Source organism: Prionailurus bengalensis, chromosome D4, assembly GCF_016509475.1.
Source record: "Prionailurus bengalensis isolate Pbe53 chromosome D4, Fcat_Pben_1.1_paternal_pri, whole genome shotgun sequence".
NCBI lineage: Eukaryota > Metazoa > Chordata > Mammalia > Carnivora > Felidae > Prionailurus > Prionailurus bengalensis.
This window is the reverse complement of record NC_057359.1, coordinates 90,393,618-90,415,272: the sequence shown is the minus strand read 5'-3', so window position 1 is coordinate 90,415,272 and position 21,655 is coordinate 90,393,618. Positions and strand designations below refer to the sequence as shown.

Here is a 21,655-nt window from a genome sequence, read left to right as displayed (position 1 = left end):
ATTAATGGTAGGTGGTGTTGATTTGGTGTTGATGGTGGGTGATGTTGATGGTGAGTGGTGCTGATGATGGGTCGTGTTGATGGTGGTGCTGATGATGGGTGGTGTTGGTGGTGGGTAGTGTTGATTTGGTGTTGGTGGCAGCAGGCTCAGCACTCACTCTCATCTTCTGAGGAGATGGCAGAAGGATCCAGCCCCAAGGAGCTGCTCAGCTTAGAGACAATCAGGTTAAAACCAGCACAGAGACAAAAGAGACCCGCGGAAGAAATTTCCTTTTTGGCAGTCTCCTCTTACTTAGAAACTTTGGTGAGGAAGAAACGATCATTCATCCATTCAACTCAAAACTATGGATTAAGTACCTACTAGGTGCCAGGGAAGATGCACACCTTTTGTACTTTGGCATTCCCTTTGGTTTTCTAAAGGGGTATTTTGGGCGTGGGAGCCTCAGCCCAGTGACCGATCGTGCGCATTCTGGCACCCATTATGTTTTCGGCCACACTGTGTGCCGCATGAAGTCTCTGATATCCGTGAATTCCCATTCCAGCTGGAACCTTGTGGAGTTAAGCTGTCCAAGATAGGGGAGCTCAAGCTAGTGCCCAGCCCTGGAGCCCTGAGGCGGGCTCTGCATCTATCCTGTTCAAGACCCCCACCCTGTGCCTAGCATGGGGCCATGTTGAAACAAAGCTGGAAGGGTGCGCAAATGAACGAGTGAGCGAATGAAAGCAGTGGGCCGGGTTCACCTGGCCTCAGGTGGTCAGAGAAGCCTCCTCGGGCCAGGTGGGCCTTGAATGTGGCCCAAGGGGCCGGGATGATGGGAAAGGAGGTGTAGGGGAAATGGTGTGAGCAGGGGTAGAAAGGCAGGTATGCATCCTGGCCTTGGTCTCCAAGGTGAAAACCAAAGGAGATTCGTGGTGGTTGGGTCTGATGGGCTCTCTCAAAGGCTAACTCAAGCAAAAGCTTGCCCCCAACGTGGGATGGGTCCTTAGAAGGAGAGGGGAAACCGGATCCCTTGAAATCCCCAATCCCCCCGCAGAACCCAGGAGTCCACGGAGAGGAGAGGTCCGGCTCTCAGAATGCCAGGACGCGGGTGTCCCTCTGCGGACTCCGTCCTGTTCCCCACGAATGGACCCTTCAGCAGTGCCCTAACAGACTTGCTCTTTGCCAGGCACAGCGCTTGGATGTCACATGAGCCCCAGAACATCCGGACCCCGTCTCCATCTTACAGATGGGAAAATGGAGGCCCAGAAAGGTTAAGTCGCTTGCTCCCGGTTGCACAGAATGAAGCCAGAGCTGTGGGAATCTGGCCCCGGTCTTCCTGGACAGACTCCACTCCCTCTGTAACAAACGCTCAAGAAACGAGTCAAGTGAGTCACTGCTGGGAACGTTGTGGCTCCTCTCCCACAGGCACACACACTCTCCTCTCCTAAAATAGCAGCTCAGCCAGAGACGAGGAGCCTAATTACAAGTCAGGCCTCAAGCCGTGTGTGGTCACGACCCCACAGACCCCTGGAGTCGCAGGATGAAGAGTAGAGAGCAAGGAATTCCTTCGGAGACGCTTCTAAATTAAGCCATCTGCGGTCTGCCTCCGCCCGGAGGTAAGAAATTGTAGCGGCTTTGGCAGGAGACAGCTTTGCTGAATGGGGCTGAGTCACTCTGGGGTCCATGCAGGTAAATAAGAGGTGAGCGCCACAGCCTGCGGGCGGCCCCAGGAGCAGGGCGGGCGGGGGCAGCTCTACCCTGGCTGGCCAAGGCTCTGGTTGTGTTTGAACGGGCAGCATCTAGATAGCGTTGGGACTGGACACCTCCACCGTGCAGTACTCCTGGGGATATGCCGGTGAGTGACACGGGCCACGGCACTTGCCCCGTGGACCTCGCAAGACGGCGTGCGAGGCAGCCGCTGACAACACGACGCGTGCTTTACGGCAATTTAACAGGACTGTGGATGGGGACTTAACTCCAGCTGGGGGGCAGGAAGGCCTTTCTAGAGAAGATGAGGGGGCTGGGCAGGGGAAGAGGAAGGGAGAAAGTCCGCAAAGGTGGGAGGCTGCCAGAGCCCTGCGATGGGGAGAGTTTGGGCAAATCGCAGGAAATGAAAGCAAATCAACCCGGCTGGGAGACAAGAGGCAGGGGAGCTGAACAGCCATCAGATCTCAAAAGAGATTAGCGTTCGCCGCTGGTCCTAAGAATCCTAATCCCCTCCCCGGCTGATATTTTTTGACTCTCTGCAACCAAACTGGAACAAAAGATTCCCAGAAACTCAGAGTTGGAAGAGGCCTTGGACCTCACGGACTCCAACCGCACAGATGAAAAATCCAGGCCCCAAGGTGGGCAAGAGATTCTCCGGTTCTCGGCCCAGCTCGAGCCCGGCAGCCAGCCCGTCACCCTTTCGTGAGCCCACCCCCTGCCGCCTGCGGCCCTACTTGGCCCCCGGGGAATCCGGATCCCCGGGTTCTGTCTCCCACTGCAGGAGAAAGCATCTGTGCTCCTCCCGCCCACTTTCTTCGAAGCAGCTTTTCTTTTGATTCATACCCTTAACTGTACCTTGACCACTTTGTGAATTTTGCACAAGACTTCACGATTCCTTCTTTGAGGCCGGTCCCTCCGTTCTTCTCTTCTTAGCATCTAGAATCCTCTGCTAGCTAATTACCTTTCACTCTTTACCGTTTATATAACTAGCACGAGCAATGCCTTTGCCCTCTAAATTGACTTTGATCTCGTCTCGCTTTCGAGTTTTGAGTGTATTTATTTTTGTTCGGCTCTCTTTTCATCTAATTTCTATCAAATTTCCGTTTGGGTTTCTTCTTTGGTCTTTTAGTCATTTGTAAGTGTGCTTTTTACATTGCCAGGCGATTGTATTCCATTTGTGACTGATTTCTAATTTCATTTTCTTTGGTGCTAAGGTAATTTGCATGAATCAGACCCTTTGTATGTGTTTAGTTTTTACTTTCCGTGCTTCCCTGAAAAGCGTGATCTATTTTCAACAGAAAATCCCTTGGCAGAATGATGCGTCGCCATTATGGAGCAGGTGCCCACGTGATCTGGGTTGGGGGACAAGACGTGGCCATTGTCCTTTTTTTTTTTTTTAATTTACTTTTATGTTTATTTATTTTTGAGAGAGAGAGAGAGAGAGGCAGAGAGAGAGGGAGACACAGAATCTGAAACAGGCTCCAGGCTCCGAGCTCTCAGCACAGAGCCCGACGCGGGGCTCGAACCCACGCTGGAGATCATGACCTGAGCCGAAATCGGACGCCCAACCGACTGAGCCACCCAGGGGCCCCAGCCCTTTTGTTTATCTACTTGTCATTTGAGTATCCACTAGGTACCAGACTCTGTGCTAGGCACCAGGAGACTGGAAGAATTCAGAAAGCCTCTGCTACGGTGGACCCAGGAAACAGTAATAAAAATATAATCACACAACTAATTACTCAATTAGGGTTAAGTACTAAAGTAAGTACCAGATTTGTTTTTCTTTTCTTTCTCTCTTTTTTTTTTTTTACAGATTTTTTTTTTTAAGTAATCTCAAACCCGACATGGGGCTCGAACCCACAACCCTGAGGTCAAGAGTTTCACGCTCCACTAACCGAGCCAGCTAGGTGCCCCGGAAGTACCAGATTTGTAAGAGCTCATAATACAGGCAATCAAACTCGCACTTTGGGACCACAGAAGGCTTTCTGAGGGGATAACATACAGGCAGAGACTCGAAGAATAAGGCAGGTGAAAGTGTGTTGCCCTCCCACGGAGATCAAAAATCAGGAAGAAGAAATGAACGGGCCGTTCGCGGAGGGGAGATGTGAAGGCCAGCAAACACAGGAAACCAGCTCAAACTAATGTTTGTGATCAGGAAGTAAGGAAAATGCCATTTCCTGCCCATCCCACTGGTGATAATGGTAATAAGCCTGACGTTAGAAGTGGGAACTTTCTTAGACCACTAGCAAGGGCGTTAAGCGGCACAATCGTTCGAGAGGGTTTGGCGTTACCTGGAAATGCTGGGCTTGCGCACCCTCTATGAACCAGAGTCCGTGTTTAGAAACTTTCAAAAATGCCCACCGAGAGACGAGTATACAAGAATCCTCATCGTAGGATTCAGGATAAAAAGTATTAGAAACAACTGCATGTGCATCCGTGGGGACTGGATGAACCAAAGCCGGTCAGTTCACACAGTCGAACGCTCTGCATCAGTTAACCTGACCACCCCAGAGTGGCCGCGTCCAACATGGTGGCCACGAGCCACATGCGGCTATGTAAATCCGAAGTAGCTAAAATGGAATGAAATGAAAAATTCAGCCCCTTTGTCGTACTAAAGCACATTCCGAGTGCTCAATAACCCCACGTGGCCAGTGGCTACTGATGGATAACATGCCCATCATCACAGAAAGTTCCAGGGGACAACGCCGCTCGAGGTCTGTCTGAGTCAACAGGTATAAATCTCAAAAACAATGTTGCAGGGGAAAGACAGTTTCATTTACAGAATAGAACATACGTGTGATGCCGTTTATATGAATGATTTAAAAAAAACTTAATGTTTATTTTTGAGAGAGAGAGAAAAAGAGAGAGAGAGAGTCGGGGAGGGGCAGAGAGAGAGAGAGAGAGAGAGAGAGAGAAAGAGAGAGAGAGAATCCCAAGCAGGCTCAGTGCTGTCAGCACAGAGTCCGATGTAGGACTCGAACCCGTGAACCGAGAGATCATGACCTGAGTGGAAATCAAGTCGGATGCTCAACCAACTGAGCCACCCAGACGCCCTTTTTGAAAGACTTAAAACCTACAAGAGACCCCCGTGTGGTGCAAGCACGTGTATGAAGCGGAGCTGGAAGACAGAAGTGCCTGGAAGTCATGCCCAGGCGGGAGGGTCGGGACTGGGATCAGGGAAGGAAGCTGAGAGGGCGTCAGTTTCACCTGAAAGGAATTATCGCCTTTTCCTCTTTTTAATGTGAAGACACAAGGCGGGCTTTTGAAACTGCCTTTTGCAGAGGGGACCCGGGGGCGAGGGAGGTAGGCGAGCGGGGGCTCCTCCCTCAACGCACAGCTCGGAAAGAGTTACTCTGTTTTACGAGATTTATTTGCTGGAGATTTGCATGATTCCATCTGAATCATGAGTTTTGTGGCCAAATGAAGTTTCCCAGCCACTGGTTTGTGACTTTGGCTTGGGCGGACTCTCCCCGCATTTGACTTATCCCGCTCACTGGGCACAGTCATCTCAGTGCCTACAAGACCTCCAGGACCCAAGGAGGAAAGACGTGGTCGTTTTGCCTGGTGACACCAGCCTTCGGCGGGTGGACCAGCTTTAACCCACACGCTAAGAAGAGCGAGAAGCGTTTTGCCTTCTGTCTTTCCCGGTCTCCTTTCTGTCTTCTCCCTCCGCGTCAGGCCTCTGCTGTAGGAGGGCATGGGGGCAGCCGCGACATGGGACTCTTTATGGCAGAGAGACGGATGGACCCTGCTGTCCTTTGTGACACCACACCAGTGGCGTGTGGAGGGTGTGTGCATGCGCACCGGGCGGCCGGGAGGGACTAACCTGCCGCTGGGCAGGTGCCCTGGCTCAGCCCAGGCCCTGGACACGGTCCTACTGAAAGGGGCAGCTGGGCCACCTGACCTTCCAGTCCCCTCTCATTAGCCACACGATAGTCCCCCAACTGGACACCAAGCCTGCCAGGGCCAAGTCTGGGGGCCAAGTCTGGGGGCCGAGAAGGCAAAAGCCAGGATCTGAGAAAAAAATAGCCAGATTAGGGGCGCCTGGGTGGCGCAGTCGGTTAAGCGTCTGACTTCAGCCAGGTCACGATCTCGCGGTCTGTGAGTTCCAGCCCCGCGTCCGGCTCTGGGCTGATGGCTCAGAGCCTGGAGCCTGTTTCCGACTCTGTGGCTCCCTCTCTCTCTGCCCCTCCCCCGTTCATGCTCTGTCTCTCTCTGTCCCAAAAATAAATAAACGTTGAAAAAAAAAATTAAAAAAAAAATAGCCAGATTAAAAAATATATAATAATAATAATTAATAATAAAATCTGCCAAAGAACTAAGAGAAAAAAAAAGCAGCTATAGAAATCTTAGTTTAGTTTTGGTGGGGGATTGGTTTTTTGTTGTTGTTGTTGTTTGCTTTTTGTTTTTTTTTTTAAGTGGCAACCACTCAGGAGACTGGGAGAGAGGTTTGGCTTTAAAAGATTGAGGGGCTGTCTCCTCTAATGAGGGGCCCTTGAAAATTATGGATCAGTCCCAGGTCAGTAATTTCTGTCAAGTTCAGGGCAGCTGGAGGTCAGAGGCCCCCGTTGAACACAGATCCATCCGTGCAGGACATCATTGGCCAGCAGGCTGAGCCCCAAACTCCGATGTAGACGGTTCGTAGCTTAAGTAATTAACGAGGGTGACAGTCTCTCCCGAGACATCTGGTCCCCTAAGTCGTTATTCTGCTACCGGTTCTAATTTCTCCGTGGTCCAAAAATAGACAGAGCAAGGACACAGGGCCTGACCCTCCCTGCTGACACATGCTGTGTTTTCAAAGAACATCCAAGCTCAGGCTTAGGAAACAAACTTCCTGCCTCCCCGCAAGGTCTAGCGTGGCACCTCGAGGAATCACCATGCCAGGTGAGGGAGGGACTGGGCGGGGCGGGAGCGGGGGGGGGGGGGGATCCCGGTCTTCCTCCACTGACTCTGGGGCGCTTGGGGACTTCCTGGCGCCGAAGGAAAGACCAGCATGCATGCCTTTGAGAAGGAGAATCGACCTGCTTTTTCCAGAAGTCACACCAGTATTTCTAGAGCACTTACGAGGACTTGCTGAGGCAAGTCAACCAGTCAACGGCTGCAACCGAAGTTGGCCGATGAATCTTTGCGCCGGACGCCGGTGGCTAAGGGACAAGGTAACACCACGGTGGGGTGTTGGGCTGAACTCCCCGAAAACCTCCAGGTCAGCTCCCACGTCTGCTTCTTTAGCCTCTAAGTTTCACGGGCTTCAGGGAAGTGGGAGTCATATTGGACCATCGGGGGAACTGAGAAGACCTCCTTCCCTCTCTGAGGCCCTTTCATGGCAGCCAGTCAGCATCCTGCTCCGACCTCCAAAGATGGCATCTGGACAATGGACACTCATCTGACTCGTGTGCTACTCCTGTCTTTCAAGTGGCCTGACCTTTTTTTTTTTTTTTTTGGAAGAGCTTTATTGAGATATAATTCACGGATCATACAGCTCATATGAATAATACCACGCTGTGAACATGCACGTACGAGTTGTTACGTGGACACGTTTTCCTGTCTCTTGGCGAGATAATTGGCAGTGGAATCGCTGGGTGGGGAGGCGGTGGGGGGGGGGGGACATGTGGGAACGCTAGCCTTTGGAGGAACTTCCCACTGGGCTTTCCGAAGTGGCTGTACCATTTTATTCTCACCAGCGACGTAGGAGGGTTCCGATTTCTTCGCATCTTCGCCAACACTTGTTACTGTCTGTGTTTGTTTTGTTTTTATCGCAGCCGTCCTAGCTGCTGGGACCCAAGCAGGGTCCCACTGAGGTTTGATCTGCGTTTCCCTGATGCCTCTCGATGTTGGACATCCCTCATGTGCTTATTGGCCATCTGAGTATCTTCTTTGGAGGAATGTCTATACAGTCCTTTGGCCATTTAAAATTTGATTATAATGGGGCGTCTGGGTGGCTCCGTCAGTTGAGCGTCCGACTTCAGCTCAGGTCACGGTCTCACCGTTTGTGGGTTCGAGCCCCGCGTCGGGCTCTGTGCTGACAGCTCGGAGCCTGGAGCCTGCTTGGGATTCTGTGTCTCCCTCTCTCTCTGCCCCTCCCCTGCTCACACTCTGTCTCTGTCTGTCTCTCCATAATAAACAAACGTTAAAAAAATTTTTTTAACATTTTATTTAATATAGGGGCATCTGGGTGGCTCAGTCGGTTGAACGTCCAATGTCATGATTTCACAGTTCGTGAGTTTGAGCCCCACGTTGAGCTCTGTGCTGACAGCTCGGAGCCCGGAGCCTGCCTCGGATTCTGTGTCTCCCTCTCTCTCTGCCCCCTCCCCTGCTCACACTCTGTCTCTCTCTCAAAAATAAGTAGACATTTAAAAAAAATGGGGGGGGGGGGCGCCTGGGTGTCTCAGTCGGTTAAGCTCTGTCTCTGTCTCTGTCTCTCTCAAAAATAAATAAAAAAACACTAAAAAAATTAAAGAAAATTTTTGACTAGATTATTTATCTTTTCATTACTGAGTTGTAAGGGTCATATTTATATTCATAGGTACAAGTCCTGTATCAGAGATGGGATTTGCAAATATTTGCTCCTACCCTGTGGGTTGTCTTCGCACCGAGTATCGTTTGGACCGACAAAGTTGTGGCGATGTCCTGATGATGCCCAATTTATCTGTTCTCCTTTGGTGGGTTATCGTTTATTTCCTCTTGTATACATACCGTAGCAGCCTAGCATGAGAAGAGGAGGACTTTCTGAATACTCAGCAGTTTGTTTGCACGGCCACGCTGAGGCAGGGATGGTGAGGAGGTTTCACTTCACATATCGTATCAGCTCAGACCGATGGTGGCTGTTCTGCTATAAAATCCTCTCGGGCCGAACCGCGGCTCGTGTAAAAGTGTGCAGGGACCAGTTGGCAAGGTCTGCCGTGGTCACAAGAGGGAGAGGGCGCCACGTTTTTGTTCTAAGAGATGACAAGAGGGTCGCCTCTATTGGAGACAAATAAAGACTCAGAATCCACAGGAGAAGCCAGCCAGGCGCTCGCCTGCCCTTAACTCTGTCTCCCTTTCCAGGTCCCCGCGGGTCACCCTCACCTGGGTTGGCCAGGGGGTCCGTGAGCGAGGGGAGAGCGCGGAGACTGAAAGGGACGGGTGGGGAGGCCAGCAGGAGCCTGGCAAAGGAGACGGCACGGACCCCCCTGAGTCTTGTTAGTTTGGGGCGGCCCCAGCGCAGCACGGGCACAGAATCACAGTAAGGACTGACCAATGCCACCATTGTCACATCGGGGCAGTGATACGGGCCCCTTTTTCTTAGCGGTTCTGCTTTTAAAAACCATCAAATCCTGATGTAGGATGCAAAGCCAGGGGAGGAAGCTTGCGGGCGATGGCCTTACACGGGCCGCTAAGGGAGGAGTGAGTTCCTCTCGGTGAACCCTCAGGTGTGGCCGGAACACTGTCCCCAGCAGTGAGTCCGGCTCACATCCTCCTTTTGCCCGGCACGTCCTGGCCGTGGGAGTCGGCCGGTCCCCACGGAGGCCCCACCCGGGGAGGCCCGGGAGCCTTGGTTCGAGCCACCCGTCATCTCGGCTTCTCTTTGGAACGGCTCAGCCCCAGAAGAGTGTCGCCCTGGAAGCTGTCGTGTGGGAGCCGGATGCGAGGCAGGGAGACAAGGACCCCTTCCCATTCCCCGTCTGCACCCCGGAGCCCCCATCCAGCACACGCACGCACACGCACGCACACACACACACACACACACCCAGGATGCAAATGATAACCGCAGAGCCATCACTTGTGAAGCTTGACAGAAGATAATGAGAAACACTAAATCTTTTATAAGGTCAACACTCGCCTTAGCCGAGCAGCTGTCAAACAAGAAAAGAATTTAGCGCCGGGGCCACGAAACTTCCATCGGCTCATTAAGCCCAACAGGGCCCGGCCTGGCGTGGCAGAGGAGACGCGGGGCCTTCCGTTTTGTGTCAGTAATTTGCGGCGGAACAGGCAGGAAGAAACACCAGCGCCAAAGGGGCCTGGGGGGCGGCTGGGGAATCGTTAGCACGCCAGGAGCGGCCCCGGCTCCTAATTGGAAGCATTGGGCATTATCAACCGAGGATTTGCCTCCGCTCCCTGACAGCTAGTGGGCCCAAAATGATCGCCCACTTGTCAGTGTAAAAGACCATTAAAAACAAGCCATTTTGATTTAATTGGAGGCGGTGCACCGTGGGGCCAGGTGAGGAGGCCCATCAGCCCCGCTCACCCAGGCTGCCGCCTCTCTCCCTCCGTGACGGGGCCTGCAGGGGGGCGGAGGGGGGAGGCGGGTGCGTGTGCCTCCCAGAATCTTCGCCTTTCAAAACCGGGCTGGGGAAGGAGCGAATGGGAGACAGAACGAGCCTTCACGGCCGCGGTGCCGGCCGTTTTCAAATGGGGTTGTCAACAGACGTCGTGACAGGTGGAGCTGGCGGGGAGCGGGGGGGGCGGGGGAGGGGGGGGCTCTTCTTTCCAGAGCTCGGATGATGGGACGCTGCCCGGTTCCGCTCTCTGGGGAGGCGGCCGTGGGGCGTCCAGCTGCCAACGGGAGATGGGGTATTCCGTCGGGTGGCTGCTTAGCCCACTCTCTGCGCTCAGAAGCTCAGAAACCTCCAAGGGTATGGTCTGGACAGTCATGGCAGGCCCGTCTTCAAGCTCAAGTAAGAGGCAAGGAGGGACTTAGAGAAGGAGGCGTGTTGCTGAGACCCTTGGAGGGAGTCTGTGAGCGGACCCCCCCCCCCAACGCCACACCCAGCCACTTCGGGGAGGCCAGCGGGCTGTGCCTGGACGAAAATTCGACATCACCTCCGTCAGAAGAGGCCACTCGCTATAAATATTAACGCACACTCACAATGGGCTGTCCCACCAGGGTGGGGGGCCTCCAAGCACGTGGGCCATCCATCTGTGTGTAGCTTTTGAATCGGAGCGTAGACTCCCCGATGCCAGGGACTGTATGTTCTGCATGCTGATGCCTGGTATCGTGGACGCCATGGGTACTTGATAAATATTAATTGGTGCTTGCAGATTTCAGAGAGGTCTACAGATCTGTGTATTAATCTCACCCCCGTCCCACAAGCGGTGACCTCATTTGCTGCCTACCACTCCTCCGACAAGAGGACGCCTGCAGGAACACGAGGTGCTGGAGGGGCGTCTTCGGGAGAGCGAGGGGGGAGCACACCAGCCGATCCCCCCCCCTTAAACCTCCCCTGTTCGTTTTGATGACGGATCAGGCCGGGAGGAGACACCAGATCCCCAGCGAGCGTCAAATTCCAGAGCTCCGAATTTTGCGGCTGATTTTAGACAATGGGGATTCCTTAATTACTTTCTCTGGAAATTTACCTGACGATGCTTTCTCAGGTAGTGCAAGGTGGTTATCCGGGCGCGCGGTTCCTCGGTTGACAGAGTCTTTGATTTTGCACTTGGTTGCAAATTAAGTCCTTTGCTGAGCCATCCGTACAGTGCCCGTCAGTGAGTGCCTTATCGCTTATTCATATAGGCTGTTGAACGACTCGTGCGTTTCTGCCAGGGAAGCTGGGGACACACTCAGATGTTTGGTGTCCACGGCCCATTGGGTTGGGGTGCTCCTGGTGAGGTCTCGTGTCTTTTCCCCTTTCCCTTATTGGCATGATGAGCAGGAAGGATTTTTTGAGGTGACCCTTAAGAAGAAACAGAACCTTCCTGTGGTGGATGAGGCTGACCCTGTCCGTTCACAAATAGGAATTAGAGTTAAGTGTCTCCAACTAAACAGTGAGGATGTTATACCATATTCTGGACCCTGTTCTGGGGAAATAGCAACAAACAGGAGGCTTCAAAGGTCTTGAGGTAACTCAACTGCTAGGGGTACCCCATAGACACTGAACAAATCTGGGCTAGATGGCTAGGTGGATGGATGGACAGATGGATGGATGGATGGATGGATGGATGGGTGGACGAATGGATGAATGGATGGACAGATGGATGGATGAACAGATGGATGGATGGATGGATGGATGGACGAATGGATGAATGGATGGACAGATGGATGAACAGATGGATGGATGGATGGATGGACAGATGAATAAATGGATGGATGGATGGATTAGGAGCCTGAAATAAGGTAACAGAGCCGCTAGAAATGCATCTGAGATTCAGGCATTCTAGAGAACCTCTCTATCTGCTTTGCCAAGTAGAAAGGGTGACTCATTTTTTTCGATGTCTGTACCTTGTCTCCTCCCAAGTGATTTCCAGGGGCCTAATGAATTAATTGTGCAGGATGTGAAATAAGGCATTCAAGAGTTGCATAAAGCAGAGACTTTCTGAAGACGATGTAGAGTCCTACCCCCCATCCCATGGGGTCATTGCCAAGCCCCTGGCACAGTGCGTGGCACACAGAGTAAGCACTCGAGACACAGTGGCTGCTGCTGTTATTACCATTATTAGCAGTCTACAAAGCTGACTGTGGTGTTTTCTGGAAACTGCCACGCAGTGCACAGTCACATCGATTCTTGCATTAAAGGATTCGAATGGGGGCGCCTGGGTGGCTCCGTCAGTTAAGCGTCCGACTTCGGCTCAGGTCATGATCTCACAGCTTATGAGTTCGAGCCCCGAGTCAGGCTCTGTGCTGTCAGCTCAGAGCCTGGAGCCTGCTTCGGAGTCTGTGTCTCCCTCTCTGCCCCTTTCCCAGCTCACACACTCTCTCTCTCTCTCTCTCTCAAAAATAAATAAACATTAAAAAAATTTGTTTTAAAAAGGATTCCTGTGATACCGATGGACGTCTGTAACCACAATCTCACTCACAAATACGGAGAAAGGCAGTTCAAGTTCACAAGTGAGGACACGGGCGGGTGGGGGCAGGGGGGGAGTGCCTTCTGCAAGCCAGGGACGGTCCCACCAGAACCCGGCCGTGCTGGCATCCTGATCTCAGACGTGCAGCCGTCAGAACTGAGAGAAATAAATGTCTGCTATTTAAGCCAACCAGGCTATGGTATTTTGTTCTAGCAGCCCGTGCAGATTAAGACAGAAGTTCATAATCCTCAGGGCTGTTTAACAGACAAGAGGCATGTTTCCTTTGGAAGGCCCCAGCATGCTTCGTAGCAGACATATGGATGTGCACCCACCAGCCCTAGTAAACACAGGCTTTAAACATCCCCGTGCAAAGCAGGTGACATTGACCCAGGGAACTTCAGGATCTGTCTGCTGAAAAGGCAGGCTTGGAGGCTACCCCAAACCCACTAGATTGGCTCCTGGGTGGAGCCCTGGAATCTGCATTTTAGAGCCCTCCTCAGAGGACCCCAGACAGCCAAGTTTGAGACCTGCGTGCCTATAGGATAGGACGCCAAAGCCCGCCCATCCCCTGGCCAAGCTCATGCCAAGCGGTCTACACGCATGACTGCACCTGCCCTCTGTTACTACGCCCACTTTACAGGTGCAGGAGCGGAGGCCGGCGCGAGGCAGGGGAGCCCACAGACTCAGCCCTCCCGCCAGGTTCCCTCTCTGCCTCACGCCTTTTCATAAGGCAAGCCAGCGATCAATGGCCTCTTTCCTTTTTGGCCTTGGGGCCAAACTGCAATTTAAAAGCTGCTCAGGGGTTTTATCAAGGTCTAAAGGCTTTCAGGGCAGTGGGAAGTTTTGTTTATTGCAAGAGCTTAAATCAGCCAGAGCAGGGCTGTGGCCACGACCCTCTGGACACCCATAAAACCCGAGTTCCTGACCACTTTTCACTCTCCTTCCCGGGTCCTGCATTTAGCCCCCAACTGGCCTCCGACCTCGGTTTTAGGTCAGTAGTATTTATTGGCTCTACCAAGGCCTGTGGCCTGGGGCAGCCGGCCGGAGGGCCAAGCCCCCACTCTGCCACTCATTATTGGTGGACCCGGGGCCCATGACTTTAGGCCCCCACGCCTCCATCCCCTCACCTCTGAGACAGCACGGCTCTTCTCGGCCACAGAGAGTTATTGGGAGCATCTCCAGGAAATGAGACTGTTCCTCAAGCCGTGGGTGTGATCATTGTCACTGCCTTTGGGAACGCCGCCTCCGAGGAACATCTTGGACGCACGTCCCCCTGCCTGCCCAGCTGCTGGCCCCGGGTCACACTATCTACCTTCTTTTGCGTGATCTAATGCGTCATTTCCTGGGACCTCTTTGAGGAGAGGAAGGGAAGAAGCCAGGAAACACCCCATCCTCTTAACTTTCCCCAACACGAGCTCTCTGACGCCAGTGGGCTTTGCATCCCTGAAGGACATCGGGGCGGTGGCTGGGGGGTGGGGGCGTGTTTATTTGCTTGTGGCTTTTAGATGCAAGGATGCCAGCCTCTTGGTTCGTCTTGGCCGCACTTTTGACAAAGCTCAGTTTGGATGAACCCTGAGTTTACCCAGGCAAATCATCTAACACTGTTTATTACTGGCACCTTCTGCTGGCCAGTGCTAGATGGCTTTGGATCCCATCATGGTGATGGCTCGGGGGCCCAGTGACAGAGGCTGATGGGTGGGGACACTTGGAAATGAGGCACTCAGAGATGAGCCCCAACTCCTGCTCAAGTCGGGAGAGTCTCTTTAGATCACCAGGAATTGTTCTCTTGGGGATGAGCTGGAAGAAGAAATTGGAGACCCCCAAGGTCCCATCGACTCCCCAAATTCAAGGTGAGGTTCTAGCTATCTCTAGAGGTTAGAAATATATATATGATGTCAAAAACTGGTCGATTTTCTGGTTGACTTCCTTTTAAAAAAAATTTTTTTTTTAATGTTTATTTTTGAGAGAGAGAGAGACAGAGCACCAGCTGGGGAGAGGCAGAGAGAGAGGGAGACACAGAATCGGAAGCAGGCTCCAGGTTCTGAGCTGTCAGCACAGAGCCCGACGGGGGGCTTGAACTCACAGATCGCAAGATCATGACCCAGGCTGAAGTTGGACGCATAACTGACTGAGACACCCAGGCGCCCCCAAAAATGTTTGTTTATTTTTGAGAGAGAGAGAGAGAGAGACAGAGCACGAGCAGGGAAGGGGCAGAGAGAGAGGGAGACACAGAATCCGAAGCAGGCTCCAGGTTCTGAGCTGTCAGCACAGAGCCCGACGTGGGGCTCGAACTCATGGACCACGAGATCACGACCTGAGTCGAAGTCGGACGCTTAACCGACTGAGCCACCCGGGCGCCCCCTGGTTGACTTTCAACACAAAATTGGAAATGTTTTCGCCCCCCGTTGGGGAGAGGAGCTTTCTGTAGTGAACTCACAGTTCCCAGGCACCGGAAGTGTTAAGGGGACAGTCGGGCTGGGGGTCCCCAGGCTGCAGGGCTAGTGCGGTTAGAAGTGCCAGCTCCCACTTCTCGGGGCCCCCACATAGACGCCTGACGTCTCCCTCTGTGACCAGGGCACCCAGACTCGTCCTGATGCTCCAGGACCCCAATCCCTTTCCTCTTGTCCCCCATCCCCAGAGCCTTCAGCTCTGGCTCTTTGTGACTTGCCAGTATTGAGCGGCAATGTCACCTATGAGCAGGTGCCTAAGACTTCTGTCCCTCCAAGGTGCCGGATTATGTAAAACCAATTAAGCCTCTGCTTTCTTCTCTATTCTGCACACTGATCTGGTTTATAACGGGGGCATCTGTATTTAGGGGAGAAATGTCAGCTGCACCAGGACCTCTGAATCACGCTTCCTATAGCCCTGTTTCCGCGTGTGACACATCCCGTCCCTGTGCCCGGTGCCCTACACCACAACAGGGGTTGATTCTTCTTCCAATGAAACGGAGCGACAGGATTCTTAAAATACGTCCCTGGCGCAGGGGCCTCGGGGAGGGGCAGGAGAGCTGGCATCGGCCCTTCCTGGGTCTGGAAAGAGGGACCTCGGGGCTGGACACACCTGTCCGGAGACAGGCTCATCTTTAGTTGGCCCTGTGGAGCCCTCTGGAGAGGAAGTGGCAGCCGGGTGGACAGGCTCAGAGCCCGCTCCGGGGGTTTAACAGAGAGTTAACTTTCCAGCCGGCTATGATTTGTAAGGGAGCTTAAAGGTGGGAAAGAAAATCCTTTTCTTAGATTCAGCAGCTTTCACTAATCAGCTGCATCTCCGGGTGTCACTGCTTGGCTGACTGCTGATTTTTTTCCCCCGCCGTCTCGGGTTCTATTAGGGAGCCAGGGGCCCAGGAGACCCGAGGCAAGGTTAGTCTTCCACAAAGAGAGGAGTCTGATCCCAGCGTTCAGAGCACAAGGGCTTGTAAATCAAACTGTTAGCTTAATAGCTTGGGCCATTATTCTAAAGCAGTGGGGCTGAAACCAAAAGCCAGATGAAAATATAGTCAATTTGTTCATACTTTAGTGACTGAATGGCTATGTAATGTCAGGGGGGTATTGGCACTGTGGAAGAAAGACAGGTCGGTCCGGGGAGAGGCGCAGCGTTCGCCGTGAAGGGTGACCTCGGGACGCTTGGGCAAACCTCCCTCTAAAATGGGTTTAGGAATCTCCAATTACGTGACATGGGTTTGGCCATAGAGAGGCAGACTCGGGGAGCCAGCCGCCTTCCCTGCTGGGGGAGGGGGAGCGCTGGCTTCTGACCTCTGCCCTTGATGGAAACCCGCGGCGGAAAACCCGCCGTGGCCAGCAGCACGGAGCACCTGTGGGTCCCGGAAGGACGGGGCTGAATGGCGCTTGGGCACTGGAGACAAGGACCCGCGGAAAGACGTATCGTCCTCATCCTTCAGACACATTTAAGAAAGACAACGGCCTTGCTGGTTTTGTAAAAGCCCTGTACTCACTGCAAAACACTCCACCAATGCGGAAAAGAGCATCACAGACAGTAGAGCTTAGCCTCACCCCGCCCCAGGGGTCACCGCCCCTGCCACCTGGGGACCCGTGCCTCTGGACGCCTGTCCTCGAGCACAGGCACCTGCGCAGATGTGTGGGCGCCTGTATCCCAATGACGTCACACAGCACAGGTTCCGTCCCCCAGTAAGGTGTTAGTAAGTGGTCATTAAATAGACCACAGTCGTTATTTTCAGTGCCCTTCGACGGGCACATCCAGGCTTTCACCTCCGCCAGTGGCGCCGCCGTAAATACTTGGGCACACTCACCCCAGACATTTGTCTTTGGGCCGTTATCGCTGGCAGTCTTTGTAAGGAGGGATAAACCGTCTGCTTTTCTTGGCTTAGTATCAGGTGGCCATAGGATATGCGGTTCAGACTGGGTCACTTTTGCCAGCAGAAGCTGGCATTATGAAGAATCCCACCTCCCGACAGGCAGGCCGGGATGTCTGGCCCCTCCCCCGGGAAGACCTGACCAGGTTCCTGCAAGAGGCAGGTGAACAGGATTGTGTTGATGGGAGTACGGTCATTCAGACTGTCCCCCGCCCCGCCTTTCCAGGCGGCAAACCCCGGACGTTGGCGGCGAGGAGCTGCTCCAGACCTCCCCCATCTAGCTGTCCACCCCTCTGTCCGTCTTGTCCACCCCACCCCTGCCGGGCGCCAGCGGCTGTTACAGCAGTATGGCATCGGCACGGAGAACGGGGCCTGGCGAAAAGGTGCTCGCCGAGACTTGTGAATGAATGAGTGAGTGAGTGAATGAATGATCATCAGGACCATCCTGCAGGCCACAGGCCATTTATCGGCACCTTAATAGGGTCCAGGTGCCCTGCTAAATCGGGCTGGGCCCTTTTTCAGAAGAAGGAATGGGGACTCGGACAGGGTGACAGGGCGGCAGGCTCACCGTGTGACCCGGGTGTGTCGGACCCTGAGTCCTGTGCACACACAGGCACAGCACGCGGCCCCCTCCTCCCTCCCCGCTGGCTGCCCCCCGCACGTTGGTAAAGGGCAGGCGTCCCTTTGCCAGGGGCACAGAGGGCACTGGCTCCAAGCCCAGCGATCCCTCCACTCGGGGGAGTGAGCTCACATCCCGTCCCCCAGCACGGGAAGCTGACGAAGGGTCTGGGTTGCTTCCCCTGACAGTTCACTCTGGGTTTAGGGGTCTGGCACCACCAAGAGCCACCAAACTCCCTCCCACACCGCTCTCTGACCAGTGAATCTGGGATCATGAGCCTTAGGCTGCAAGAGACCCAGAAGCATAGGCTACCCCCTCGGGACGCCTGGGGGGCTCCGTCCGACTTCTGCTCAGGTCACGATCTGCCAGTTCGTGGGTTCGAGCCCCGCGTCGGGCTCTGTGCTGATGGTGTAGAGCCTGCTTGGGATTCTCTCCCTCTGCCCCTCCCCCACTCACGCTTTCTCTCAAAATAAATAAACAAACTTCAAAAAAGAACAATGCTAGAGGTGCCTGGGTGGCTCAGTCGGTTGAGCGTCCGACTTCGGCTCAGGTCACGATCTCGCGGTCCGTGGGTTTGAGCCCCGCGTCGGGCTCTGTGCTGACAGATCGGAGCCCAGAGCCTGCTTCGGATTCTGTGTCTCCCTCTCTCTCTCTCTGCCCCTCCCCTGCTCATGCTCTGTCTCTGTCTCAAAAATAAATAAAAACATTAAAAACAATTAAAAAGAAAAAAAAGAACAATGCTACCCCTCATTTTCAGATGAGGAAACTGAGGCCCAGAGAGCCTCTAGCCGGCTGGCGGCCACCTGCCAGCCGTGGGCTGACCCTCTCTCTGGGCCCTGGCCATCCATGGCAATTGCTGGTGGCACGGACCAGAGAGGAACGCTGTGATCCCAGGCAGCCCAGCGGCTGACAACGACGTCCACCGACGGGAGTTCCTTCTGCTTTCCTTGGTCCCCTCGGGGGCTCACAAGGCCGCTCGGGGCCCCGTGTGGCACCGGGGTGGGGAGGGTCCCCGGGTGACCCGTGGACGGGGGCGGCCGCTCCGGTGCAGGAAGCCGGCTCGCTCCGCGTTGACCCAGCCCGGGGAGCGGGCCGCGGCGCCTCTGCCTGCTGCTTTTCCATGTGAAAGGTGTTTAATTATTTCTGACAGGGTTCAGCGTCGACATCTGTTCGCGAGCGGGGAGAGTCCATTTAGGTTATCCATCACTGTGACAGGTTCAACTTTTTTGGAAGCGCTTTTCCCTTTCATAATGGGGCTGGGGTGGGGGGGGGCGGTGGCTCGGCACAGACACGAGGCACAAAGACCCTCCTGGGGCTTCGCGCAGGACGCCGCGTAGCCCCCACCGCCCCTGCCCCTGCGCTGGCCCTCCTGAGCCCAGACCCGGTCGGGGGGCAGCCAGGGATAGGGGGATGCCGGGAGGCTCTGGCTGGGAAGGGGCCTTCATCAGGTCTCTGGAAGGCTTTTTAATTCTTCTGCCATTCAGGGCCGCGCTGGGCATTCATTCATTCATTCATTCATCTGCCCCTTCATTCTTTCCACATTTACTGATCACTCACTGGGTGCGGGGCTCTGGGGATGCGGTGGGGGTCACAACAGGCATGGTCCTCGGGGGCTCACATTTTGCTGGGGAAGATGGACGACTAATTGCCCAATTAACTAATTAATTGCAGTGAGGATACATACTGTGAAGGGGAGAGAGGGGCCCTGCCGTCCTGAAGACGCACGGGCTGGGTGTGCGGTCAGGGCGAGGGAGGGATTCTCAGGAGGCTTCTGCAGCCCTGGATGGAACCTGGGACCCTTTCAAACAGGGCCTGTTCCTTCGCCCCTCTGAGCCTCAGTTTCCACATCAGTGGAATGGGGACACCCTTTCTACGAGATACTTTTCGTTGGTGATATTTCCCCCAAGGAGGGGAGGGGTTCTGAGCGCTGCATCCATAAGAGGCATCAGTCTGGGGTGGGGTGCCTGGGGACTCTTCGGGGCTGTCCAAGGCGGCGCCCAGGGACGAGCCCTGCTCCAGAGGAACTTCCGGAACCCCGCGAACGTTCCCGAAAAGACGGCAAACACGCTGTGCACCCCGGGGCTCTGTGCCCCCGGCACAGCACAAACTCTGTGCCCCCGGAGGAGTCGGGGGGCACTCGTTCTGAAGATGAGGCGTACTAAGCCGTGAACGTGACTTGGCACGAGGTGGGGCCCCGAGCAAAAGGGCACCATCACAGGATGCCTCCCGTGGTTCCCGCCCGTGTTTCACAACAACGGTCTAGAACGGAAGGACGGCTCAGCCCAGTCCCCTCTCTTGAAACCAGAAACTTGTTCGTTCGCTTCTGTGCTTGCACACCCACCCCGGGCCGGGCACCGCGGGGACACTGGCGCGCCACACCCGCCCCCCCCCGACGTGGGAGCCTCGCGGGGAGGGGCTGGGGGGGAGGCCCCTTCCTTGCTCCGCTGGGCCAAGACCGCCCGAGCCCTCCCTTGTCTACTGCCTCGAGGCGACGGGCAGATTCCAAATCGGAGCCGAGGGGCCGGGGGTTGATGCTGAGTGACGTTTGCGGGGGTGGGGGGGCGGTGGGGAGGGTGGTCTTGTGTCCGTGGAGCCCTGGGTCCCCGTCCCTCCCCGGGGCAGCATCCCAGGGCAAATCAGAGAGAAAACCAGAGCAGAAAGAGCAAAGGGGGACAAACAACAGAAGGAGGGGCTGGGGCGGAGGCTGTGGAGAGAGAAGTAGGGGCGAAACGTGGCTAGAAAGGCAGGCGGTTGGGGGAGACGGAGGAACCAGAGCTGAGCCGCGCGGCCAGGCCAGGCCGGGGAAGCCACACACAAAGCGAGGCGGGCAGGGCCTCCCGGCATCTCCCGCTCGGCGGCCGGTCGTGTTCGAGTGCGGGGCGGCGCGGGCTGACGGGCCGCGGGCGGATGGTCACTGACATGTGCTGACGGAGGCCACTTGGGCAGGACGCAAGAGGCCGCGTCGGGGGGCAGGCAGGCTTCTCCGCGGAACTCAGCAGCCTGTTCGATTGCATTAGGCTCAGGAAGCCACTGGCCCCTTCATTGTCTAAATTGCAGTTTAAGTCAATGCCGCGGGTGGCCTGGGCTGGCCAGAAACGTGGCTTTGTCCAGCTGTCTTCCTGGGGCCGCGCGTGTCCCTGTGGCTCCCCAGAAAGGCTCGCACGGGGCCCGAGTTGGGCACGGCCAGCTCCCCTGCCACTCGGAAGCTGCTGTCCCCAAATCTCCTGTGGACAATGCCCCCGGCCCTCACGTTCTCTTCCCCTGCTAAAAGACTCAGAAGATGAATCCCCCTCTGGGTGTGACAGGGCCACGTGGCCTAGCGAACCCCAGTTCAGTTCAGAGGCGGGAGCACAGCGGGTGCTAGATCATTCTGGGTGTGTGTCACCCCCTTATGTCAGCCCCTAGTGGACATTTGCTCCCCTCCCCCCAGGGACGGACGCCACCTTGCTGGGGGGTTTAGCGCCGGTGGTGAGGGGCCGTCCTCCCCCTCAAGTCCCCAGTGCAGGATGTGGTGGGTCAACGACCCCATCGGTGGCGGGGGGGGGGGGGGGGGGTTTGGCCCGGACAGTGTCCACTGTGGTGGGCAGACAGCCAGGCTCTATGGTCAGACGGCCCGGGGTCCAGCGCAAGGCTGCCGCTTAAGCCCACGTTGGCCGTGCTCCCTGTCTGCAGAATGATTTCAGCTCAGGTCAGGATCTCACGGTTTTTGGGTTCGAGCCCCGCGTCAGGCCCTGCGCCGACAGGGCGGAACCTGCTTGGGATTCTCTGTCTCCCTCTTTCTCTGCCCCTCCGCGCTCCCCACTCTCTCTCTCAAAATAATTAAATAAACTTAAAAAAATTATATATAAAAAAAATATATATATATAATAGTTGCTGTTATTATGCCAATCAGTGGTTAGAAGAAGCCCACAGACTCTCGCTGCCTAGGAGACAGGTGAGGACCCGCCAAAGTGAGGGGCATCCGCCCTCCGGGCGGGAAGGGGCAGGTGGGGGTGAGACTGACCTTCTGGAATTGAGGCATATGCCAGAGGGCGTCCAGCTTCACGGGCGGCTTGTACTTTCTCAGCTGACTGCTCCGGGTCTCATACAGCTTCCCCAGGATCACCTGTAGGCCGGAGAGAGATGCGGAACTGGGTGCTTACCTGGAGTAGCGCGGGCTGTGAGGACGGGGTGGGGGGCGAGGGCAGAGGGCTGGTATTCCTCGTGCTGCAGACCCCCGGGTCACAGTCCTCCCAGTCTGATTTCACGGCACCTGCTCTGCTCAGTGG

At 55.0% G+C, this 21,655-nt stretch overlaps 1 protein-coding gene across 1 annotated transcript in view; it reads right to left on the bottom strand.

The window, feature by feature from the left end:
- Positions 1–21,655, bottom strand: part of CFAP77 (cilia and flagella associated protein 77) — a 131,576-nt gene that overhangs the window by 6,085 nt on the left and 103,836 nt on the right. Inside the window, exon 5 of the mRNA XM_043565206.1 lies at positions 21,391–21,492. Within this exon, the coding sequence (XP_043421141.1) occupies positions 21,391–21,492 (102 nt within the window). The remainder of the gene's footprint in view (positions 1–21,390; positions 21,493–21,655) is intronic.